The sequence below is a fragment of the Pipistrellus hanaki genome (genome assembly GCF_964339955.1).
Source record: "Pipistrellus hanaki genome assembly, chromosome: 10".
Classification (NCBI taxonomy): Eukaryota; Metazoa; Chordata; class Mammalia; order Chiroptera; family Vespertilionidae; genus Pipistrellus; species Pipistrellus hanaki.
In genome coordinates, this window is record NC_140512.1 from 23,649,211 (window position 1) to 23,676,044 (window position 26,834).

The 26,834-nt window shown below is 37.2% G+C and overlaps 1 protein-coding gene across 1 annotated transcript in view; it reads right to left on the minus strand.

The window, feature by feature from the left end:
* SEMA3D (semaphorin 3D) overlaps window positions 1-26,834 on the minus strand; it is a 185,615-nt gene that overhangs the window by 87,000 nt on the left and 71,781 nt on the right. The window contains exon 3 of the mRNA XM_084897339.1: window positions 11,708-11,868. Within this exon, the coding sequence (XP_084753465.1) occupies window positions 11,708-11,868 (161 nt within the window). The remainder of the gene's footprint in view (window positions 1-11,707; window positions 11,869-26,834) is intronic.

The following is a 26,834-nucleotide window of genomic DNA, read 5'->3' on the forward strand; positions in this document are numbered from 1 at the left end:
CTAAGTAATTAAGGGGCTGCAAACTGGTATTAATTTTAGTGCCTATCTTACAGAGCAAATTGGTATCAGAAAACTACTGTGGGAAATAGGAGTAAATAAATTTATAAGGTTTCTCCACTTGGAAGCGATAATTTCTGGCATTAATATTTTAAAACAAGTATGTCTGTTAAGGCAGACCCCATATCTTATAACCTGTTCTTATGTTCATTTTCATAATATTTCACAATTGACACGAATTACTTCAAAGAATAATTTTTACACTTACACTTGGATGAATCAAATAGGAACCTAAAAAAATAAGTAAATATGTAGTGTCCTCTGCAGTAGTCCATATACTAAAATTGGAACCATACACAGATTAGCATTATCCTGAACAAAGATAACACACATATTCATGAAGCATTCCATAATTTTTCAAAGAATGTGAGTAAAAATAAATATGTATGTGTGTTTTTTCTTTTAGAGTTATATAGATTTTTCAATATGAGAGAAACCACTGTAATAAAATTAAGTGTTTTCAGTCATTTTAAATTTTTTTTTATCTAAAGTTTTATATTTTAAACATGCTTTTGTAAAAGAGATTTGATAATAATTTTCTAATGAAAATATAGTGGGAGCTGCATGTTTTAAAATACAATCTTTGATCTATAGTTACCTTATGCTGATTTTATTTGCTTATATTAATCCAAAATTGTATCATTTTTGTTTGTTTTTTGAAGTATTCTGCTTCATTTTGAATACAAATAGGCAGAAGGACCTTATAAGTAAAAAGCTGCAATGTCCCTAACAATTATTGTTTCATTCATAATTTTTATAATTCATTAAACAGTTAGCATTTGATAAGGTGAAAACGTTGGGCAATTTATTTTTAATTATTTAATTTTAGGCAAGTTACAAAAACATTCAAATAGTGATAAGGCCTTATAACAACATCTTAAGGAAATTCTAATTATATCTGGTCTTTGTTTCATCTTTGGAGATGCAATTTAATTGACTCAAGTTCCCAAGTGCAAGGTCAGTCAAATTCTCTTTGGCCTAATTCAAAGAGAGGCCAAAAAAACTGAATAGAATACAAAAGAGGAAGTTATAATTTGTTCATAAACCTAATTAAACACACAAAAAATCAGAGTCATAAAAATGCAAGGGGCCATCTCTGTCAAAGAACAGGATCCAAGTTGCGGAATGGTTGCAAAGAAGTGGAAAACATGTTGCTTGTAAATGCCAAATGGTTACAAGCGTTTGAACAGCCCAGGGAGCAATGATTACTCTAGGGTTCAAGTACAGAGAGGTAAGAGACCCGAGCTCAGAGACTGACTCCTGAACAATAAGGTCAGGAGCACCAAAGGAAAAGCTTGCATAATTAAAACTGGCTGGGGTAGACATTTTCTACAGATCGGAAGGTTAAATTCTCCAGGTTGGGGTCAAATCTGCCCATGTAGTTTTCTTCACGAAATCTTAGGTGAGAAGAGTCTTTTCCTTTCTTTCCATAGGACTTGGCTCAACATTTCTTTTACATTTTAGTTTTTCTCCCCCAACCATCTTGGAATTCAAATACACTTGTGTTTATCATATCTATTTTCCACTTTCTCTTTGCAATTCAGTTTGGGATCATTTCCCAGACATAATGATTAATGAGCCTGGCCCACATGGCTCAGTTGGTTGAGTGTCAACCTATGAACCAGGAGATAATGGTTCAATTCCCGGTCAGGACACATGCCCGGGTTGTGGGCTCAATCCCCAGTAGGTGGGTGTGCAGGAGGCAGCAAATCTATGGTTCTCACTTCACATGGATGTTTCTGTCTCTCTCTCCCTCTCCAATGAAATGTGGTGAAATTCAAGTTCATGAGTTGGAGTCCCTACCATACTGCTCATTAGCAGCTAACGCTGCATTTTCCAATATTATCTCAGTGCCATCCTCAGAGTGAGCTTGCTCTCTCTGGAATACATCTGAACTCCTCTGGAAGGTCTCTTTCTGGAAGGGTCCATGTGTATGTCACCAGTCTAGAAAGGCCTTCTCTGAAGACCAACCTAAAGTAGTTTCCCAGATTATTCTATATTTTTTAAGTAACACTTAACAGTAAGTGATATTTTCTTATTTGTTTCCTTTTCTCTTCTCCATCAACCTCCATTCCCATCCCCCTGAAATGTAGAGGCACCCTGAAAACAGAGGCCTAAATGGCCTTAGTCTCCCTTATATCCCCAGCATCTAAAATAATGCTAGGAACATAGCAGGAGGTTCAATAAAGAAAGTGAGAGAAATGCTCTTGCATCATGCCAATTAAAAGACACGTTAAGGAATCCACAAACGGCCTGGTGATTTTGAATATGTGGGGCAATTACGTCTGTGGCTAGATTTCAACACTTTGTAAGGAGCACAGTCCACCGTCTCCGTTATCTTGTCAAAGGAGGATATGACTCACTGACGTTCCCTGGTCACTGCTCTTGAGTGACAAGGCATGTTGCTTCTCCTTCCTACCCTCCTTAGCACCAGGGCACGGGATCACATGCATAATAAGTACTCATTAATTCCTGCAGAGCGATCTGCACAGCTTCCCTTCGAGTGGAGACGGGGTTCTTGTCAGAGTCCTGGCAGCCGCGGGAGCAGCCTGACAGCGTCCTGACAGCGGGTTACAGTGACCAGATGGGGCTGCACATAGGCACAGCGCCGGGGCGCAGGCACATCCATGAACAGGGCGATTGTTCCACCTCCGCGGTCGCAGGCAGCATGTGCTCGGCAGGCAGCAGAGCAGATTAATCACCGTGAAGCTAAGCAGGGTGCCTTGTACCAAACGTTCATTTATTGAGATGCCGCATGGTTTCCAAGTGTTTACATTTTCTTCATTTCTCGTATTGATTAAGAATTTAAAGGATGGCTATCTTCTTTTATCAATAATTTGATTTACAATAAAATGTTTATTCTGAATCTTTCCCTCCTATGTAATAGACTTACAGGGTAAGGCATAGGATGGGAATGTCACCACCAAGTGAGTCACTGATTCATAAGTAAATTCCTGCTTACACTCGATAGAAAGAAAGCAAGTACAGGATCCTTGTGTATGAAAACCCTCTTGTCTTAGAGTGCCTTCAGGACCAGAAAATAACCAACTCCTTTTCATGCTGCACAGAGATACGGGTGTTTAAATATTCCACTGAAATTTATTATATTTAAAATTATATACTGTCTTACTTTAGTTATTTTCCTAATAAAATGCCTTAAAATAAGGCAAACTTTGAGGAATTTCAAATAATCTGACTAATTTTTTGTAATGACATATCTCGTTTTCATGTTCAGTTAGAAGAAGAATAATAGAATAATTCGCTTTTGATGGCTAAGTGGAAGAAAAAACACTTGTAGACGTAGAAATTACTTTTTTTTGTTTGTTTTACACTCTGCTACATAAAAAAAGCCACGCCTCTTCAAGTTTACTCAATGTTTCCTTTTAAATAATTCTGATTTTTTTTTAGCCAGGTGAAATTGTCTTGAGTTATCCATAATAGTGGACTATGTAAAGTACATATTGCTATGGTATATTGTTTTCTCATTTTAAAACCAGTAAGAAAACTTCCTTTCCATATCCCCCGCCCCACAAAAAAAAATTATATAAATATATATATATAGTAAATATTATATATATATTTATTATATAAATATATATATAGTAAATATATATATTTACTATATATATAGTAATAGTAATAAAAATAGTATATATATACACACTATTTTTTACATTAAAAATAAATGTAAATTCCTTTAAATAAAAATTTTTAAGTATTATACTGCTTTTGCCTTTAACACCACAAGTTTGACTAGAATGTTTTTGTTGGGTGGGGCCCAGTTAAAGATCTTTACATTTGCTTAGCTAACATAGCAATTGTTTGAATATTTTATGCGCAATATTCAATGTTGACAGTTTCAAATGAAAAAATTAAATTAACTAAATAAAAAGGAATAACGATAACTAAGTATTATCTCAAAGTGACAGTAAATTATTTAAAGATTAATTTTGATTATTTAAAAATGGATCAATATTTCTCCTACACTTTTTATCTAGATGCTTGGTTATAGCTTAGCTTTGCTGAAGCCCAACAAAATAAAACTTTTGAAAAGTATGGGAAACAAGATATAAAAGAGCAAATGTTTGGACTGAAGTTATTAAAAGCCAAAGGGTAAACAATATAAATAAGTATATTAACATTCTCCCTTTGGTTCCACTGTGTACACTTCAGGAATGATATACAATGAGCTCACCCATTACATTTGGAGGTAGAGCAAATATTCTTCTGAGTGCTCATTTTATGGCTTATATAGTATAGCAAGATTTTAAAAGAGAAGCTTTAGCTGAGAAAAAAATTCAAAATGCGATGCAAGCTCAAGATGCACAAATTTTCAAAGTAGGAGGCCAAGAATCACCCATTTCAACAAACTATAAAATAGTTGGAATCTTGAGAAGGATATTTTATCTGAGACAGATGTGTTATGTGTCCTAAGACCCCTATGGGGAGAAATAGGTGACAGGGAAGGGGCTTTGCTGGGACCTTAAGAAGCGAGTGATACTGCACATGCAGTTCCTGGGAAATTGTGGTCTAATGTCTAATGGACAGAGACTGACAAGCTACAATGAAAACAAAGAACAGGCTCAATGGCTATTATGGCTATCAGCCTGAACTTCCAGAGTGTGTCCAGGGAAATGCATATGACATGTCCTATGGAACAGATGGGAGCCATGCTCACTTAAAAACTGGATGGCATGAGATCACCTTAGTTCCTACTGAAGAGTGCTGAGAGAGGGTTTCAGAAGTTAACATCTGGAGAAATTGCAATCTGTTGCAGGAGAAAGAAGAGAACATACCAGTCAGAGGAGAAATGCAGTCATCCTTATCCAGAGAACAGCAAGGAAAAGAACTCCAAAAAGTATAAACTCTAAAAACTCACAAAGGTGAAAGATGTTACCCTTAAACATCAGACAAGGCCAGAAAGTTGAGAGGTTCCTGAGACAATGACAGTAGACACTCCTCTGAACACTCTCCCCTCCCTTATCCTGATTTGGCTCCAGAGGCGTCATACCCTGTGGTTTACGAGCTTCAGGAAAAGGAGGAGCATTAGGCAGAAGAAACCTCTGAACATCCCCCTCTGCTGGGACAGGCAGAGGGAGAGGAGGTTCCATTTTAAATGAGGTTGGAAGTTTTGTTACATTAGACTGGAACTTTGAATTCCTGAAAACAATTGTCTATACTACTTAAGGGTGACCTCAAAAGCCAAGGGCATGCCCTGGCCAGTGTGGCCTAGTTGGTTGAGCATTGTCTTGTGCACTGAAAGGTCATTAATTTGATTTCCAGTCAGGGCACATACCCAGGTGTGGGGTTGAATCCAAAGTCAGGATGTGTAGGGGAGGCAACTGATCAATGTTTCTTACATTGATCTCTCTCTCTCTCTCTCTCTCTCTCTCTCTCTCTCTCTCTCTCTCTCTTTCTCTCTCCAATAAAAACATACTTATAAATTTTTTAAAAGGCCACAAGCCTGCTGAAGATATACAACTGGCCCAAGAGAAGAATGGAAAGGGATTATGGGAGGTAAAACAAAGTTGTTTATTATTACTCTGAGTTCACATATCAGTTGTGATTAGATTAGTAGGTGAAATAAATAATAACTATAGTCTCAGAGTAAGTTTACTTCTCATTGGTCTACTCATCTGCCTCTATAGCCCACTTGAAAAAGAGAGAAGAAAAGAGAAAGAAAACCAAAAAACAAACGTTTGAATGAAACAGATACAAAAGCAGGGCTTCATTTAACAAATCATTCCCTTTGTGACCTGTTTGCTTACATCCTGGTTCAGCAACTCCTTCCACCCATGCATGAACTGGCTCCAAAGTGAGTAACATTTTCAGATGGAAAGATCCCAACAATTCATTAACTCAGAAGCTCAACTAAGTAACATAACTTAATAGAATACTGGACTTTTTTTTTTTTTTTTTTTTTTTACTGTCAACTGTGACTCCATTAAAAAAAAGAGGGAGAGACTTTCAACTTGTATATATTACTCCTGAAGTTTACATAGAGAGGGCCTTGAATTTTATATGAATTATTGCTAGGACTACTTAAGGCTGGCTGAAGTCGAGAATGTCCACTTGTAGTCACAGGGCAGTTTAAAAGCATTTGTTTAGAAATCATTGGTCCCTAAATCATAATGTACAAATGTCAAATACTTTCATTATTATGATGTCTGCCTTGAACAGATTTCACTTATAAGTGAATAACAAATGGATGTATTAGTAAATGTCCATCTACAGTTAAACTTTTTCAAGGACTATTAAAATGCTTTTTATATATACTCCCTCTGATCCTGGAGATGGGGTAGGATATTGAAGGCAAGGGCAGGGAAATCTAGTTTCTTTCATTTAAGCCAGCACATTTCAACTAGTGTGTCTCAAGAATTTTTAAAACACACAATGCCTGACAGGACAGGGGCACTGACCTCTTTTCCCTTAGATTGTCAAATTAAAAAATTTAAAAAAATGACAATAGCCAACACAACAATAGCCATGCATGCGAAGAAATCAAAAGTATACCTATATTTTTTTGTGAGGTTGGCAAAAGCTACAAGATATCAGATATTTGAAGAGTTCTGCAGATTACATAAAGCTCAGATTACATACAAATAACAGAGAACTTTTATTGAGCAAATAAACTTACATAAGCTAGGGAAGTATTTGTCAAGGTTAGCAGATTTTCCAATTTTTACCATGCAGGGTAAAGAAAAATAAATTATTTCAAAGATTTTTACTTGCACTGAATACTTTCCAAGATTGTCTCCTGAAAGAAAAATAAATTCTTACATATATTTTCCTTATAGAACAAACTAATCTTGATAATTCTCTTCAAACAGACAATACACATTTGCCTTTTTGATTGGGTGGGAAAACTTTTATGTTTGTCTCAGGTAACCTATTATACATTTCAGGTAATCTAAAAAAGAGATATGATGGTCTCTTATTCCTTTACATTTTCTTATTTGCATGTAATCCTTGAAACTGTTCCAGCCATCTCGCTACCAACTAAAAAAAATGCCAACACCAAGCATGGCAACAGAAGAAAAAGAAAGAACGGGGTCCTTGATAACATGGTTAAACAGATGATAGTTCCATCTCTATAAAGTGTGAGTAAGGGAATAATAAAGAGTGGATAAAAGCATAGGGTGGAAATGTGTTGGGAAGAACCTTAGAAGTCAATAGAAATTTGGAGCTCATTCAAGTTCCTCAGAAATCAAGAACTGCCAGAAGTGTATAAACCGGTAAGAAATATGATAAGAGTTTTATTTTTTTAAGAGATAACATTGATGGTCATGGTGAATAGATTAGATAGAGAGAAGATAGAGATTCGCTTTTATAAGATAAACCCAGCTAAATAATGGTATTATCACTTACTCTAGAGGAAAATATTGAAATGTTTGCTACCTTATCAGCTTAGCCTGTCAACTGAAGCTTTTGTTGGAATTGCATCAGAGATCAGCCTCCCTTTGTCTAACACTATTTCCTTAGCGACCCTCTCACATGTGTTGATCCCAAGAACACAACTTTAAAAATATCCTATAAGCTAGTCTTCATCTCATAGTTAGCTGTCAGGGGAACTCAACCTATAAAAAAATAGTCAGGAGTGGTAAATACAGTTCCAGATCCATGTCTTTCCCTTGGAATGGGATTGCTAATGGCTCCAGTGTGGTCTCATGTTGGGGAAGGGTATGTCAAATAAATGTCCATATTTATTCCACCAAACCTTTCCTAGAGAGAAATCCACAGGGCATCCCTTAAATAAGAGAGGCCTTACAGAACAAATTTATAAAAGCTGTTTAAATTATAAGGTATCACATTTCAATACGTAAAGTCTTATCTGTACAAAAACTTTAAGTAAACATATATCCTGAATTTTGATACTCCAATTGAATATATTCTATGTACATGTATATGTATGTGTATATGTATATACATATATATTAATATTTTTATTGGTTTCAGATAGGGAGGGAGAGGGAGAGAGTGATAGAAATATCAATGATGAGAAAGAATCATTGATTGGCTGCCTCCTGCATGCCCCACACTGGGAATCAAGCTCCCAACCCAGGCATGTGCCCTGTCCTGGAAATGAACTGTGTCCTCCTGGCTTATAGGCCGATGCTCAAACACTGAGCCATGCCAGCTGGATATATATATATTAACTTCCCAGAGGATCATCCTGAATAACCAACTGAAGATTAGCTGAAGAGAAATCTTGTAACCAAGAATTTACACAAAAAGCCACATGGAGACTGGTAGAAAGAGCCCAGACATGAAAAGGGCTGGCTCTACTCCCATGGGTGGACAGTGGCTGAGTTTCTGGGGGGATATTTCAGTTAAGGAGGAATCCCCCTGAGAGGCATGGCATCTCAGCCCCAAGCCAAGCTTGCCAGCCCAGAGCACCAGAGCTGGGAAGAGGCACCATTATTTCAATAGGGAAGACTTGGAAGGGGCCCAGGTGCCCATCAGGGGATGAATAGGAAAAAAAGCTGTGGTACAGTTACACAATGGGATGCTATTCAATTGTAAAAAGGAAGGAAATCTGACCTTCTGGACAGCATTGATGGACCAGGTGAGCATTATGCAGAGTGAAATAAGCCATCACATAAAGATAAATATCATATGCTTTCACTCAAATGTGGAATTTAATAAATAGAATAAAATAATATACTGATAGGTAGAAAATCGACTAACAGTTATCAGAGGCGAGAAGTGTTGAAGGGCTGGGTGAAAAAAGGTGAGTGGAGTAAGCAAAAAGAAAATAAAAACCTCATAGACACAGACAACAGGGTGGTGATTTCCAAAGGAAAAGGGGGTGGGGAGGAGTAGAAAAAGGCATAAAGGGGATACATGATGAGGGAAGGAAACTTGACTTGGGGTAGTAAACACACTATACAATAGACAGATGATGTATTATAGCGTTGTACACCTGAAACCCATATAACTTTATTAACCAATGTCACCCCCAAAATTCAATAAAAATGTAAAAATATTAAAAAATGTTAAATTTCCCAGAGGAAAATATTCCCAACTAGTCACTCATAATTAAATTATGTGTTGTATATTGCTTTCACTCTAAGGAGTACAAAGAAGATCTTTCAGCCCCACAGAATCCCAACTTGTGTGGTTTCTTCTGCAGAGTAGCTTGGACTTTTGCCGAGCGGCACTGAGCCAATGCAAACCGTGTAGGTCTAAACACCACTGAAGTACTACATCTTGACACTTAACTTGCTGCCGTGGAGTACTTTTTAACACTGGAGTGATTTATAGAAATGTTAAAGGTGGGTACCTATGTAAACAATTCATAGTTTGCATGCATAACCCCTTTATGAATTATACATGTTATAAAACATATGAAAAAAATATCAGTTAGGCCAAAAATCTCTAGCACAGACCCTAATTTTATAATGTGTTCAAATAATCATTTATTTCAATAACATCATAAGGGAAATCAATATTTCATAAATATTTATTTTATTAAATATTAGCACATTTCAAGCATGGAACATGGCCAAAGAGCAATTTGCCTAAAATAGTCACAGAAGGAAATTGTGCTATCACAATTTATTTTAAGCAATGATCTAATACACTCAGTTCAGATAAATGGACTTTCTTCCAATCCCTGAAGGCAGAGAATAGTTCAAGAATAAATTCCCTTAAAAGTATGAATTGCTTTATTGCTATTATACTGAGACATATTTGGAAAAATGCTGCTAGCTATTTAATATCTCTCAAAGCAATAGAACAAAGTAAACTAAGATTTTTCTCTGGGCTCTTTTAAAAATGATTCACCCTCTAAGATATTTACTGATGACTGAGAAATAGCTAATACCATTAATAGACTCTCCTAAAAGTATAAGTCCTTAAACAATTCCTAAAGAAAAAAAAAGCATATCCTTAAAAATAAATGGAATGGAGAATAATGGCAAGATTTTTGTATTCTAGCACATAAGCAGCTGCTTATTTCATTTTATTTTAAACAATATCCAGGCTATAGAATAATATATATATTTTAATAAAATAACCTTATGTGCTTGCAAGTGTGTTTGTATTAAAACAAGTCAAAACAACTATTGACAATATTTTAGCTTTCACTTTCTTCTAGAAATATAGATTACATGAAATGCATGCATATACATTTGCATTCAAAGACTATTTCTTTATCAAATATGAGCTTTCATAAGAAATAACTCCCTTTCAGTGAATCTCACTCAGAAACATGTGGAAAAGTTAAAAATTTAAGATGATTAAAAAGCAAAGCCATTGTTTCTAATGTAGGTTAATTAATCGGTATTAATACATATGGAGATAAATCTTTTCCTTGGGTAGACTAAAGCCCTGAATGTTAATCATATTCAAATAACTAAGAAATAATGTTTAATTATTAAAATCATCTCAAAATTATAGAGCTGAGTTAAAGTGGTCACTGTAGGTGAATTCTAATGAGGCCTCACAAGCCTAGCATACCTATCAACAACTCTTTTTGAATGGGAGGAAGTCTCTATTAACCTGAAACTTTGCGATGATCCTAGTATTTTTCTCCTTCTTCTTAATTTGTCTTTATTGTCGGAAGTATTACAGATGCCCCCTTCCCCTCGCCCTCCACTGACTCCCCTCAACCCCACTCTCACCCACTCCCTAAGCCTAGTACTTCTTTTGGAATGTTTCCAGAAAAAAAGAAAAAGAAAAACACACACAAAGATCCCTCATAGATGCAGAATAGGTCATGTAGTATGTCTTCTCATCAGCCATTCCATCCATTCTAGTCTTGGTATGTAGCTTTGCTTGCATAGATATTGATATTTGCTAAAGTACTAGCTAATAATAACTACAAGGCCTAAGCTATGGTATCACAGTATTAGTTGAAAAGTAGAATATAGCAGCAACTGCCTATTATGTTTGTAATAATATATGTTTCCTTTTAGTAGTAAGATTGTTCTTAATGAGCCAATAGTTAAGATATCATTAATTTTCACTAACTGAGCATAACTAGGCCATAGGAAAACCTATTCAGATATAAAATGAGAGTGTGGAGAAAAAGTGTGGTGTTAAATTGCTATCATAGTCACACTATCAATTTAAAGTTTGCTTATTTACAAAAATTGCTATGGATATAAATGCTAACATTTGATGAATACTTCATTTGCTAGCTTTACAATTCAAAACTTTGCATTCAAACTGTATAATGTAATACTATTCATTTACTACTTTTTCATACCTTCCATTCATATTTTCAAGGTTATGGTATTATATTCATTATTTTTTAAAAATATATTTTTACTGATTTCAGAGAGAAAGGGAAAGAGAGAGAAATACCAATGATGAGAGAAAATCATTGATCAGCTGCCTCCTGCACACCCCCCACCAGGGATCCTGCCCACAACCCAGACATATGTTCTGATTGGGAATCAAACCATGACCTACTGGTTCATAGGCTGATCCTCAACCACAGAGCCAGGCCCCTTCATTCTTAACAGAAAACATGTATATGTACTTTAAAATCCATAAAAATCTAAGATGTATATCAAAGGCAGTATGTTCTTTTTGACATGTAAATGACCTACTGCATTTGACACCAAGACACTTGAAACAACACAGAGAGGGAGAAATTGATTTAAAAAAATGCATCCAGGCAAATATAGATAAATAAACTGACCTTCTTGAAATTTTTGTTTAAGTCAACCAGATTGAGCAGGAAGATATGGTCCTTGGCTCCCAGCAGCAGCCTGCTCCTCTCCTCATCTAACAGAATTGTTTGGAAATCCAGTCCTTCTGATGAACCCAGGAAGGGAATGCAGCTATTTGAAAGCAGCAAGTCTGTGGGAAAGTGAAAGAAGAACAGAATGAAATAAAAAATTCTTAGTACACACAATATTTATGTACATCAATACAGATATTGTCCCATTTGGTAAATGTTTAAACATAGCATGACTATTTCAATTTAGATAATTGCAAACAAGATACACTTTTTAACAACATAGTTATTTAGAAATAGGTATAATTATTGTATTCTTATTTTATTTATATATCTATCTTAACTTATGAAAAATGGATATTACAATAAATATAAAATGTGTTGATACAAAATAAATTAAATGCAAAATCTCATACAACCCTGTATTAACCTTCTTAAATTATAAATGAACTACTTAAGTCATAAAATAGTGACAGTAATATTAGCACACTGATTTAATTAATCAATATATGCAAAGTAGGAAGATGGTGACATAGGTAAATACTTATACTCATGGCCTCCCACAACCACATCACACTTACAACTAAAATACAAAACAACCATCAGCCAGAACTGCTGGAAAGCTGGCAGAATGGAAGTCCTACTGCTAGAGAGGTAAAGAAGAAAGCATACTGAGCCTGGTAGGAGGTGTGGAGGTACGGAGGTGCAGAATAGGCTGATTGAGCACCCACAGGTGCTGCTTTTTTAATCAGGAGGGAGAACTTCCCTGCGGAGACTGCCTGGAGGATCAAGGGTCCCAGGCTCATACCAGACCCCCAGCCCAGGGTCCCAGAGCTGGGGAAAGAAGTCCCTACAGACAATAAGAACTACAAGCTATGAAAACCAGTGCAGATTGGGGCTCAGTGACATGGAGGCTGCTGGAGATATAGCTGTTCCTCTTAAAAGGCAAGCACCACTAACGAACTTACAGGCTCCTGCTTCTCCTGAGGTCCAGCACCAGGGAGAGGCTTTGGAGGATACAGACATATAGGCGGAGGAACTGGATTGTCTGGCATCTGGGCAGGAACTCAGGGGCAGCTTTCTTCCAGTTGGAGGTGCTTCCAGGGATCATTGTTCCTACATCGGGACCTCCCCAGTCACAGGACTGATTGGCAGCCATTTCTGTTTGCTCTGCCCTTGAAATTCCCTGAGACCCAGCCTTATCCAATTTACAACCCCACCCAAGCTGTGTGCAGCAGCTTTTGCATATGAATGTCCTTGCTCAGGCTAAAATCTCAAACAAGCTGCAGCTGGGTCAGGAAGCATCAAACCTAACAATACAAGGCCCAAGACCAGGCACCAGCACCAGCTTGCCTTGCTTCAAAGCTGGGCCTCATCTGGGCACTTCCAAACCCAGCACAAAGAGGAGGAATCTGTATATCTCTCTATAGTTCCTACTGGGTGGCCCCAGGCAGTGGCTGACTTCGTAACTCCCTGAAGACCCAAGGGCTAGTGTACCCAGTGGTTAGTGTCATAGATTACAACTCTACACATCCATAAGCAACACTTTTAAAGGGCAAATCAATGAACACAAAAGCCCATTGAAGCAAGACCTGCTCCATAGGGGTGTCTCCTACCTAGCAGCTCTCCCACGGTAGTCGTAGCTGGTCCTCACAGACAATTGGCCTGGAGATCAATCCCTCCCAGTGACACCAACAATAATCAAGCCCCAACTATGACAAGAATGTGCTCACAGCCAATAAAGGGGTGCACCTAGAGCTCCCAGCTCAGGTGATTGGGGAGGCTGAGCCACTGGGCTCTATAGGACACCTACTACACAGGGCCATTCTACCAATTCAAGGAGACATAACAGCTCTACCCAATACATAGAAACAAACACAGGGAAGCAGCCAAAATGCAGAGACAAAAGAGAAACATGTCATAAATGAAAGAAATGGGGGGAAAAAGCAAACTACTGGAAATAGAGTTCAAAACTACGGTCATAAAATTTACTCAAGAATCATCTAGAAAATTCCAAAACCTTCCATTTCCAAAAAAATGGAAAAGGACCAGTCAGAAATTAAGCATAAACTGACTGAAATAAAGAATGATATACAGGGATTCAACAGTAGTGTAGAAGATTCTGAGAATCACATCAATGATTTGAAATATGTGGAAGCAAAAATAAATAAATACTCAACCAATAGAGCAAAAAGAAAAAGTAATCCAAAAGATATGGAGATAGTGTAAAGTGCCTCTGGGACAACTTCAAGTGTATCAATAGTCAGTCACATTATGGGGGTGCCAGAAGAAGAGAGAGAGCAAGATATTGAAAACCTATTTGAAGAAAGAATGACAGAAAACTTGCCCCACCTGGTAAAAGAAATAGACTTACAAGTCGAGTAAGCACAAAATGTCCCAAACAAGAGGAACCCAAAGTGGACAACATCAAGACACATCATAATTAAAATGCCAAGGGCTGAACACAAAGAGAGAATCTTAAAGCAGCAAGAGGAAAGCATTTAGTTACCTACAAGGGTACACCCATATGACTGTCAACTGATTTCTCAACAGAAACTATTCAGGCCAGAAGGGAGTAGCAATAAATATTCAAAGTAATGAATGGCAAGAACCTACAACCAAGATTACTCTACTCAGCAAAGATATCATTTAAAATTGAAGATCAGATAAAGAACTTCACAGATAAGAAAAACCTAAGAAGTTCATTACCATCAAACCAGTATTATCTGAAGGTATTCTTTAAGAAGAGGAAGAAGAGAAAAGAAAAATATAAAAAATATGAACAATAAAATGGCCACAAATACCTACCTATTAATAATTGAATCTAAAAATAAATAAGAAATCCAATGAATAGAATAAACTAGTGAATAAAATATAATCAGAGGCATGGAATGAAACAGACTGATGATTCTTAGAGGAAGGGGGGTGGGAGGATGAGAAGAGATTAAACAAAGATCCTACATGCATATGTGCATTACCTATGGACACAGACAATAGGGTGACAAAGGCCTGGGGTGGGGAAGGAACCAGGAGGAGGAGGAAATGGGAGGAATAAAAGATTTTACTCAAGTACTTATCACACTCTCTCATTTTCTACAATTCTAGAGTATTAAATATCAATGAGGTAAAAATATCTTTCATCACTTATTAAAGTCCATTATGTTACTAGACTTTATAACAAATCATTATTTTCAAGTAAAAGTAATTCATTATTAATTGATGAGAAAGATAAAAAGATAACATCTCAGGGGCTCTGGCTGGGTAGCTCAGTGAGTTAAAGAATTGTCCCGATATTCCAAGGTTATGGGTTCAATCTATGGTCAGGGCACATACAAGAATCAGCCAGTGAATGCATAAATAAATGAATCAACAACTCGATATACAACTTATCAATAATTTTTTTAAACTTAAAAAAATAATAATGTCTCAGAAACAGGCATCTGTACTTTTAGAATGTATCATAGCAGTTTCAAACTATAAAATAGATACATAAGTCCCTTAAATTTAAAGCCAATATATTCCATCCATCAACTGTGGGCTTCATTATTATTTCATAGTTTTGAGAATTCCCTTCCCTCTCTTTTCTAATTTACAATGATTAAATGTTATTTCTTTTAGTTGCTAAGATAGATTTTTGTCTTAGTTTTGAGAAGCAGAAAAGCTATATGCTGAAGATATGATACTATGTGAATTCTCAAGTGAGTGTGGCTTCACCAAGTATAAATATCTCATTGATATTTATTAATCATGCTTTGTGTACATTGGATGAAGTCTGAACTTTATCCTAATTATATTTCTATTAAGTTACATAGATCTTTAGTAGGTTTTCAGAACAGAATAATATATTTTAGCATCTAAATGCAGTAAACCTATTTTTGCAGGGCTAATATCCAAAAAAAAAAAAAAAAAAAAATAGTCCATGCTTATTGTAAAGTAGAACTGAGGAGAGAAGAATGAGATTGAGAGAATAATTAAGACACACATTACACACAAACCTTCATTTATCTATCTTCCAAGGGATTTCCCCTTGTTTAACAAAGAATGAAATGGACAAAATGGTAAGTATGTATGGGATTTCCAAGAGTATATACTGACCCAATTAATAGAGAAAAACAGATTATATAAATCCTTATCATTTCAAGTGTCCATGGACAATAATCAACTAGTTTGAACCAGACATTGCAATGTTAATTAATTACAAAATGAAACATGGTTGGCCTAATGAGTAAGAGTGGGAGCTGGAGGTCTAGACCACACAACTGGAGCATATCCTGACCACACAACTCAGGCTGTATGATCTAGGACAAGAAATGTAACTTCTCTGTTCATTAGTTTTATCTTATATGGGGATAATAATAAAAATTTATGTAATAAGTGATGTAGGTTAATATATATAAAGCATTAGAAAAGTGCCTTGCACACGATAATCTTATGTAGCTACCAGGTATTATTATAATACTGATGATATAATTTTTAAACCCTATACAAAAATCTATAAAAAGGAAGTTATTATATGTCTCAACTCATATAATTCTCCTGAGATAGTTTGTATAAAGTTCTTAGAACAATGCCTTGGAGATAGGAAAAGCTCAACAAATAGTGTTATAAACTTAGGGTGGTGAACACACAATACAATATACAGACGGCATATTATAGAATTGTACACCTGAAATCTATATAATTATATTAACCAATGTCACTGCAATGAAAAAATTATTAACTGTTATTTTGAACATAATTATTAAAATTTAGTTTGGACCAAATAATACTAAGTTTTGTTAAAGAAAAATATCTCATCTTCCTTTAAACCTGGATTTAGAGATCAGAACATCTCTATTTTTTATAATATTAAAATAATACCAAAAGGCTCTTCAAATCAATAAATATATAGTATTAGAACCTAGTATATATCAGAAATTAAACACGTAAAGGTTTTGGAATGCTTGAATCCTGCCTTCAAGGGACTCATAAATCAATGTGCAAATACTAGTAAATATATTTATAAAATATAAGTTAAATAAACTCTAATAGGAGTATACACAAAATGTCAATAAATCTTTTTAGATAATTAATAGCTCATCATCTTACAAAAAGAGGTGATATTTGAGAATGGTCTTGAAAGACAGATAAAACCTTTTCAGGAAAGATGTAAAGAAAATTATATTCTAGGGCCTAGAAAATACACTAGAAGGTGCAAAGGCATATATCAGCACATGTTGCAGTTACACCCTGTGTTTTTAATATTTCTCCTGCTCTGTAGTGTGAGCTCCTTTGGGGCAAAGACCATCTCATAAACTTACCCTTGAGTCTCCAGCACCTACTTCAGGGTCTGAGAAAAGTGAAGTACTTCATAAATATATGTGGAACTGAAGTAGCTGAGTATATGTGGGGACAGTGAGATGTAAGGTTGGATGGACAGAAAGCAGCTTCCAGATAATCAGGGCCTCAGAGTGCAGGTATTACTATGTAGGTAACGGAAGCCACTAAAATATTTTATGTGGGAAAGTAACAAATACTCTAATTGAGCGTCAGAGAATAACTCTGGCTGCAGTGTCCAGGATGGATGAGAATCAGGAAAGGTGGGGGCAGGGAAACTACCCAGAAGTTTCTGAAAGATGGTTGAGTCCTGAATTCTGGCAGTGCCAGTTGGAGGAGGGAGATGTTTAAGAATCTTGACTCTCATGTTCTGTTTCTACTTATACAATGAGGAAAAGACATATAAAGTTGACGTCGTCTTTTGCTTTATTTTCTTTCACCATAACGAATTCTATTGGGTTCAGTTTCAAACAAATTTGACAAAGAAAAACAGCTGCAAAAATAGTGACTAACCTGATGTATTATCATTTCAACATGATTTAATGCTGCCTTGTGACAACGTTAGCATCAAAACGATTAAAGCCGGCCTCGCCGATCCTTTGTAGCCAAACTAAATAATTAGACTTAGGCATTACATATGAAAATTTCTCAGGCTGACGCACACATTTTGAAAAGACCTTGGGACGGGGATTGGAACAGGTTCCCTCTTCCCCAGGCAGCTTATCTTTCTTGCATTTCTGCCAAACTAAGCAAAGCCCTTTCTGTTTCCACGGGATCATCAACTAAAGCCAAGAGGGAGAGAGAAAGGAAACAAAGGTTAAGTCCAGAGCCCGCATCTTAACACCTAGAGCTAACAGACTCCCTGGATGTCAGGAATCAGCAATGGATGCTGGCTTTGCAAGCTGCAAACTCGTGAAAGTTAATCACCAGTAATTTGGCAATACATTTCTTTTAAAAAAATAATAAACTTAATTGATTTTTTACAGAGCGGAAGGGAGAGGGATAGTCAGAAACATCGATGAGAGAGAAACATCAATCAGCTGCCTGGGATGTGCCTGCAACCAAGGTACATGCCCTTTACACGAATCAAACCTGGGACCCTTCAGTCCACAAGTCGACAATCTGTCCACTGAGCCAAACCGGTTAGGGCAGCAATATATTTCTGAGCTTTATCTTTTTTCTTCTCCTAAATTGGCAACTCTTAGGCATGTGATTTCTAGGACTGTCCACAGTTTATCATCCCTTTAAACAGGAACTCTATTGTCCACCCTGCCTTGGGTGGCGGGGTGACCATGTTGCTTCTCCCAGGCCTTTCAGAGGAGGCCTGCTCTGCTCTTACTGGTATTAACCAGAGCCCCCTCTCCTCTGATGACAGCAGCAGTGAACTCTGCCATAAACGCTTTCTTTGTTCTATCTAAACCTTTGACTCCATCCACCACAATCACTCCTAACTGTTCCTTTAGCGATTCATGGTCCTATCACCTTGTTCTCAGCTTCTAATCTCATGCAATTGCCCAGACCCCCAAATGCCCACTCTGGAAAAATCTACAAACTGGTTCTTTCTGAAATTAATAAAGCCAAGTGATGATCATTCATTTATTCTACCAGTTTAAGTCTGGGAATTCAGGGGCATGATGGATTTTAATGGAATGATGACAGACAAGTTGTTCATGATCTATGATCAATAAACCATTACAGGTCACCAGAATGGTTCTGAGGATCTGAAACCCTATGAACAATATTTTCATATGTTTGTTTGCATGTGTGCATTTTTTCTGAAGAGTATGTTTAGAGTCTTTGTCAACAACACCTGATCGCAGAGGTGGGGAATGTCGGGCCTGTGGGCCATGTAAGACCTTCAAAATCATTTGGCCTGGCCCTGCCAAGGCATTAGAGTGAGTTAATTAAATGTTTGATCAAATATATCAGCATAATTTTTAAGTTGAAATTTTGTATGGCTCAAGAATGTTATAAATATCCAAATGGCCCTTGGCAGAAAAAAAAGGTTCCTTACCTCTGCTACAGAGGGGGGGGAAAGTCACAGGAAAAATTATATATTTCTGACATATAGTTAATAACTTTATTTAGAATAATTTCTTATTTTTAGCACAAGAAGATGAATCACTACCCTCAGAAAGTTTGAGTTTTGAAGACAAATGGTTGACTCATCTAAGATCACCAGGTACTCTGCACTTGCCACAAAGACTGATAAGTTCTACTCGCATTGATCTTACAGCCTAATGTAAAGGAAATGCTCATCAACAAAAATGAAAATATACTGCAGACAAAGAAGACTAGCCCCCAAAATAGCAGACTGTTAAATATCTTTATAAGTAAAATGAAAAGAACTTCCTGTCTGTATTTCCTTTAGCAAGTTCAATATGCTACTTCACTTCTCTCAGCAATATGTGTGAGCAGAAAAAAACAAATAATCACTAAAACTCTTTCAACACTGGAGTGCTATGGCAATAGAACCTTATGTTTAACTTTGTTAAAATTGAGGATGTGTTTAGTCACAAACTGTCCTTCACCTGCCTAACCTTTTGGAACAACAGAAATACAGTACAAAGCAGCTAGAGCTAAAGGAAGGTGTCAATATCCTCTTTGACTTCCAGGTTACCAATTCAGCGAAGTCCAGGACAGTTGAGTAAGCTTCACAAAACCAATTTGCTCTCGGTGGTAGAGCATAGTGACAATAAATCCCCTCACTCACAGCCAGATGCTGTTCATATAAGGGGAAGACTAAAAAATCCCTTAATCCCTGCTTCTACTTCAAATAAATGTTTGGGCTAAAAAATAAAAAAATAAAATCTTTTTATCTCCCTTTTAGTGTCCCTCAATACAATTGTTCATGTGACCTGACGAGACATTTGACCTGATGGTCTTCATTCTTCCTCTTCATCGCAGAGAGGAAGGGAGTGGTTAGTCACATTGAATCTAATAAATTTAGGAATAAGCAACAAAGACTTCCTCAATGTTTGACTGTTAAATGAACAAGACCTCATACCCTTGAAACCCTGCATTTATTGCCAGAAATCATGAACTGGGTGGAGTTGACAGTTCTCTCACGAGAAGGCCATGTAGCTAAAAGATGGCTTCCCATAGTCTTTAAAAAAAAAAAAAATGTATCAGGAATCTTTTTTCTTTCATTTTATTTTCTCTTTTAAGAAGAAAATCGAGGTAATTAAAGACAGAACTTCAGGGGGTAGGACGGAAATCACCTTTGAGGAAAGTCAGTTTCCAATCTACTCCAGCCTAGGGAGAGAAAGCTCCTCCGCAGAGAACTTACCACCCAAAGTGAATCCAGATCAAAACCCAGTCACTTTTTGCTACCATCTCAGGATATTATTCAACACAGAATCGTGTCCCACCCACTCCTCTTTTCCCTCAAGGAAATAATTATTACATCACTAGGGCGGTTCTGAGGTTTCTTAAATACAACCACATCTCCAGTGCGTTCTCTGCAAAGTTGTCTAAGTAAAAAATAAAGATATTTCTATTCCTTCCTTCACCATAAATTCAGCTTCCCCCCTTGATCTTTGGATACTCAGGATTTTCATGCTGACTGTTAGCATCCAGAGATTCCTTCTATGAAATTCCTTCTTCCCATAGTTTCCAGAAATGTTTTGACTACCAAAGCACCTCCTTACCCCCATACACACACACACACACACACACACACACACACACACACACACACAGGGTCTATTCGCAGTTTGGATCAGGAATTGAGTAAAGGAAGCAAACTGTGATTCCAAAAGGAAAACCAGGAATGCTGTGGCTCACTGAGTCCCTTTGGCTCTCTGTGAACTTGTATTTGCTTCTCCAACATTTGGTTCAAGGCAAAGCATGAATTCTCTCTTGCAGTCAGCCTTTGGAAAATTAATTCATCTTCAATTGGACCCACCACTTCCAATTGATTTTCTGAGGCTTGAGATCATATGAAAAGATTTTGGTTACCTCCACCTATCAGTTAAACTCTATCTGCATACATTTACTCTTCCAAACTAACAACTAAACACACACACACACACACACACAAAAAAAAAAAAAAAAAAAAAAAAAAAAAAGAAAAAAAAAAAGAAAGAAAGAATATTTGTTAAACCTAAAATCCTTACAAAAGACTGCTTCAAAACTGTAGGTGCATATATCATTGTACCTTCCTAGGTGAGAAGTCCAGCTATGTTTTCTTTCTGCAAATGCAAGTCCTAGTCAGAAAACAAAATAAGATAAAATAAAATAAAATTCTCATTTAACCTTCTGTAATGGAATGTTGGAAACCACTCAGTTCGTTAGGCCTTGGACAGATTATTATCTATGTCAATAATAAATCAGATGATACCACACAGGGAAGCATAAATTAGAAACAAATCGAGCTTATTATATCATCAGAGCTGTGTTCTTGCCAGGACAGGATGTGGAGTAGGAGTGTGGCAATTTTACACTGTCACATTTCCATCTACATCCATGCTTTTAAATCACAGGTTTATTCATATTTGGCTAACTTTCAACAGTAGATGTTTTATATAATCCATTGCATATGAGATTCATAATTTATGATTAGAAGACCTTTAAAGTTTTTACTTTGAATAAGAATGAGGCCTTATAAACTCTCAAAAGCTTTACTATGATAATTTTTCCTATTGAACTATAAAAAAAGGTTAGCATTTTCCTAGTAGCTCAGTTGGTTAGATTATCATTCAGATACTCCAAGGTTGCAGGTTCAATCTCGGGTCAGGGCACATATAAGAAGCAACCAATGGATGCATAAATGAATGGAACAACAAATCTCTCTCTCTCTCTCTCTCTCTTTCCTCTCTCTAAAAAAAAATGAATTTTAAAATTTTTTTAAAGGTTAAGCATTACAAAAAATACCTAATAAATTTCCAGAAGAACAAATGTGATAATAAAACTTCCTCAGAAATAGTTGAAAGGATAATTCAGAGGAAGGTTGATTCTGCTTTGACAATTATTTTTTAACTCCCTTCAAAGTATTGAGAATGTCTTTCTTTTCAAATTTTAAGATATGTTTAAAATCAAAACATCATGTCACAAATCAATGTGGATTTGTTTTCAAACAAGTGTGTGAATTTAACTTTTAAAAACTCAGAAAGTCCTATCTTAATGCACCATCTTTAATTGATAGTTGAGCCAACTACAGATTTCTAGGTTGGTCAGGGGTCATCCTCAGAGCTCTGAGGCATTGATACACTATCTTCCAGTTTCTAAAATCATGATTGAAAGTCTGATGCTACCATATCCCAAGCCTTTGGATGTGTCTTCTATTTTTTTGGTAGTTATTTGAACCACCGCCTCACTGTGGCTATTATGACATTTAAAGTCATTGGCCTGAATATGTCTCAGTTTTGTTTTTGTTGTTGGTTTTCATTTGTTTGTTTTCATTCATTATTCTGGATACTCGGTGTGAAGTCTGAGCTGAAATTTAATTTCCAGAGATTAAGAAAGATTACAGTTTGGCTATTCATGCAGAATAAACAGAGGCCAATTATCTGTAGAACAGTTCTCTTAAGTTTTCTCCAGAAAGGATCAACTGCCCAAGGGGGATAGTCCTGGTGTAAGAGTGCAGGGAATTTGCATCAGAATAGGTACATAGACTTCCAAGAGGGAGATTAAAAATACATTAAAAAATAACGTTCTCCTGAAATTCAGGCAATGCTCATAGGGTATGAGAAATGAAATAATGTTCCCATCAGTTGTTTCTCTGTCATAAATTAGTCATTCTCAAATGATGACTTCAAAACAGACAAACCTAAAGCCCAATGCCAATGTGTGCTTCTTAATCCCTTCCCCTTTTTCCGCCCGGCCTCCCAACCTCCCTCCCATCTGGTCTCTTCATCAGAGTTTGTTCATTTATGTTGTTTTTTACATTCTACATGTGTTTGTCTTTCTCTGACTTATTTCACTTAGCATAAGTGGAATAAGTCAGAGCTCTGGGTCTATCCATGTTGGTACAAAAGGCAAGATAATCAAAGGAAGGCCTGTTTACACCAATTACCTCCAAGAAGGTAACTCAGATATCGGGGCCACGGATCTGAGCCCGCACCCAGCCAGGCGGGACCTGCAGGCGCACCTGTGCGGCCAGCTCAGCTGCAGGCGGTTCCCGGCCCGGGACACGGCCTCCGGGGCCAACCCCGCTCCGCTCCCCGGGCTCCGCCCGCCCCGCCCGCACTCCTCCCGCCGGCACCCAGGACCGGGCTCTGGCCTGCGGGCTCGGCCTCCCCAGCCCCGGGCTGCTTCCTCCGGAGTAACGGGCATCGCACCGGTTACTGAACTGTCTTAGTTCTGTCCATGGAAAGCTCTGGCGGGAAGACGGTGCGGGGTTCGGGCGCCCCGACCAGATGGAGGACCCACGGAGCCCTGCCTGCCGCGCGCCTCTCGGTGAGTTCCCCTCGGGGTGAGCTCCGCTTGGGTGCGTTCTGAGCTCTTGGTGTTGTTTGTCCTAAAACCTTGTTTGTCCTAAACCGGGGATTGCGGTGAGAGCCCAGAGTGTCATGGGGAGGCCTGGGGGGCCTCACCTTTGGGGGTGTAGCCGCCCTCATCCAGGGGGTCAGCGAGGAAAACGGTGGGTGCCCCTCCAGCTAAGCAAGAATAGCAGCCCTTAGGGGACGCACTGAGCCCTCTGCTAGCTCAGCGTGGACTGCGGGGCCTGGGGGAAAGGAAGTCAGACTGCTTTTCTCAGGGACACATCCACAGTGAAGCAGGCCCGGCCTGGCCCTCAGCCCGTTGGGTAGAGCATCCTCCAGATACACCAAGGCTGTGGGTCCTCCCTGGTCAGGGAGCTCACAGCAATCAGCCAATGAGGCGTAAGTCATGGGACAACAAATTGATAGTTCGCTCTCTCTCAACTCAATCAATATTTTCTAATTGAAATAAGCACAAGTCATCGCTTCTCCGCCTTTTGGCTAAGAACAAGTGTGAAATAAGCACAAGTCATTCTGATTTTCTTTTCTTTTTCTAAATCTTCACCCGAGGATATTTTTCTGATGATTTTTAGAGAGAATGTAAGAGAGGGAGAGCCGGAGAGAAACATTGATGAGTGCAGCGGCTACAGTGGTGGGAGCCTCTCCCTTCTCCTCAGCAGTCAGACATCCCCAGAGAGTTCCTGCACTGCAAGAGTGCAGGCCGGGCTGAGGGGAAACACACACACACACACCCCCACCCCAGAAGTGCATGAATTTTGTGCACAAGGCCTCTAGTAGATAAGAATACTGTCTAAATTACCGTTGTAATTCGTGATCATTTCTTGCACATGAGTATAGTAAACTTTTAACTAATGAATTTTCAAACTAGGGACTCTTGTTTGTGTTCTTTTGTCCACCTTCCCTCTAAATCAGGATTTACTTTAGGCTTATTAATAATTTAGAGAGGTTAATGTGCCATTTGAAGATCCAACTGTGGCTCTAATGCTTTGTAATCCTAAGAGGTTCCTGATGTCAGTTCCAAATGCTCATGTGTGGGTGGGGAGGGGAGGGGTTCTGAAAAATTACTCTAGAGCAGTGCTTCTCAGCATTAAATAAGCATCCAAATCAGCTGGGATTCTTGTTAAAATAAGATTCTCATTTAGAAGTTTGGTAGGGGGGTCTGAGATTCTGCATTTCTAACATGCTCCCAGATTGTGCTGATGCTACAGGTCCTTGAACCACAGCTGGAATACAATACCCAGTGCACTCCTTCCTTCTTCACGTGAGAATTTCTCTCCAACCTTTAAATGATGGCATGTAGTAATGCATGCAAGATGACCAAGTTATTATTTTTCCCCCTTTACAATTCTACTTTGGTCAAGTCTGTACATCTCTCACTTAATTAACTTAAATGATAATGAATTTAATTGCTATAAGTAATAAATGACCTGCTTAGTTTAAACCAGCGGTCGCCAGACTCATTAGTCAACAGAGCCAAATATCAACAGTACAATGATTAAAATTTCTTTTGAGAGCCAAAATTTTTTAAACTTCTTCTAATGTCACTTCTTCAAAATAGACTCGCCTGGGCAGTGGTATTTTGTAGAAGAGCCACTCTCAAGGGGCCAAAGAGCCACACGTGGCTCAAGAGCCGCAGTTTGCCTACCACTGGTTGAAACCCATGAAGTGTGTAAACTTTCACTCCCCCTATTTTCTTATATAAAGGAGGAAAGTACAATCATTTAATATGCATTAACCTGGAAGGAAGATGCAAAGATGACAACTTATGATTTATTACTGTTAAGTAAATTTCCTGTTACTTGTGACAGCAGAAATTCTACCCAAGATGCCTGAATATAATTATATTTTTAAAGACCTTACATTCACATCTTCAATTTATTCAATAATATATGTTGTGCTCTCTCTTTGAAGCTTGGCATAACATTCATTTTGTACTTTATAACATCCAAGGAGCCTTCCCTATATTATTTAATGTCCAAATGAGAAAATCTAGATTCAGAACAAATAACCATTCTAATGCAGCATGAAAAAAAAAAAAAAAAAAAACAGAGGAAGAGCTAAAATCTATCTATGCCTTCTATCTCTAACCCCATTAGCCACTTCCGCTATAGTTTATATTATAAGATTTAGCATTACTTGGAAAAACAAGGTTCTTTTTAAAAACAACTCTACTTAAGTTTATGGAATATACCCACAGACAAGTTCACTCCTATTGCTTCTTCCTCTCCACCATTCCATTGGGATTACTGAAATATTTATCTTATTTTTTCTACTGTGTCTAGCACACTGTGGCTTTAGACAAATAAACCTCTTTATGAGTAGCTTTCTTTCTAAGTAAAAAGCACTTTAGTTCTAATGTATGCCTCTTTTGGGTTAATAGAATTAAATCATCATGTTTAATGGACTCTTACAAAAATACAAAATGTATATTACTAGTTCTTAAGAAACAGAGCCATTTATCAAAATTTCTGTTAAAAAAGACCCAATAACATCCACGGTTAAAATGCCCATAAATTTATATTTTACACATGTATTGAAAGAATTTTACTGTAAAAAAAATCTATAATAAGACCTAAGGAATGAGAGTCAAATTGTAGGTAAGTGAAATCATAAAACAAGCAGTTGCATATAAAACTTTTTATCTACTCAGTAATTTATAGAATAGTAAACCAACTACATGTAAGATCTGTTCAAAGAAAACATTTTTTTAACAAACAAACAAAAAAATGTTGACTGGGTGTAATTCCTCAAAATATTGCCTTTACTTAAGCTATGGCCCTTCTAAAGTGCCTTCCACATTTATGTATAACCAAAGACGCAAGCAAAGGGTCTCATGACCTGGGTCTCGTTGACCCTGCCTGAAGGGCATCACTGACCACTGCAGTCCTCCGTCATTTTTGGATCTTCTTAATTCCAGGAACACATTTTGTAATATTTGTGTGGCAAAATGACAGCATCTGTTACCTCATTATATAACTTCCACCACTTTGTGAACCTCCACAGATCAATAATGTTTAGAACAGAGCTCCACATACACTAAAATAGATTTTAATTATTTTTAAGTAGCAGAGTTAGATACAGACAAGTTGTAGTACAAATAATATTAAAGTGAAAAGTAGGAGACTTGGGTCAGATTTTTTTTTAAATTATCTATTATGTAACCCTGGAATTATTATTTAATCTTTTTGGAACTTAATTTCCAAATCCTTATATATCAATATTCTTAACATATATAGTGCTTACAACCTATATCACTATGTCAAATTGAACACATTCTTCCTTGAATGCCTTGTACTATATGTTTATCCTCTCTTTCCATATTGACAATA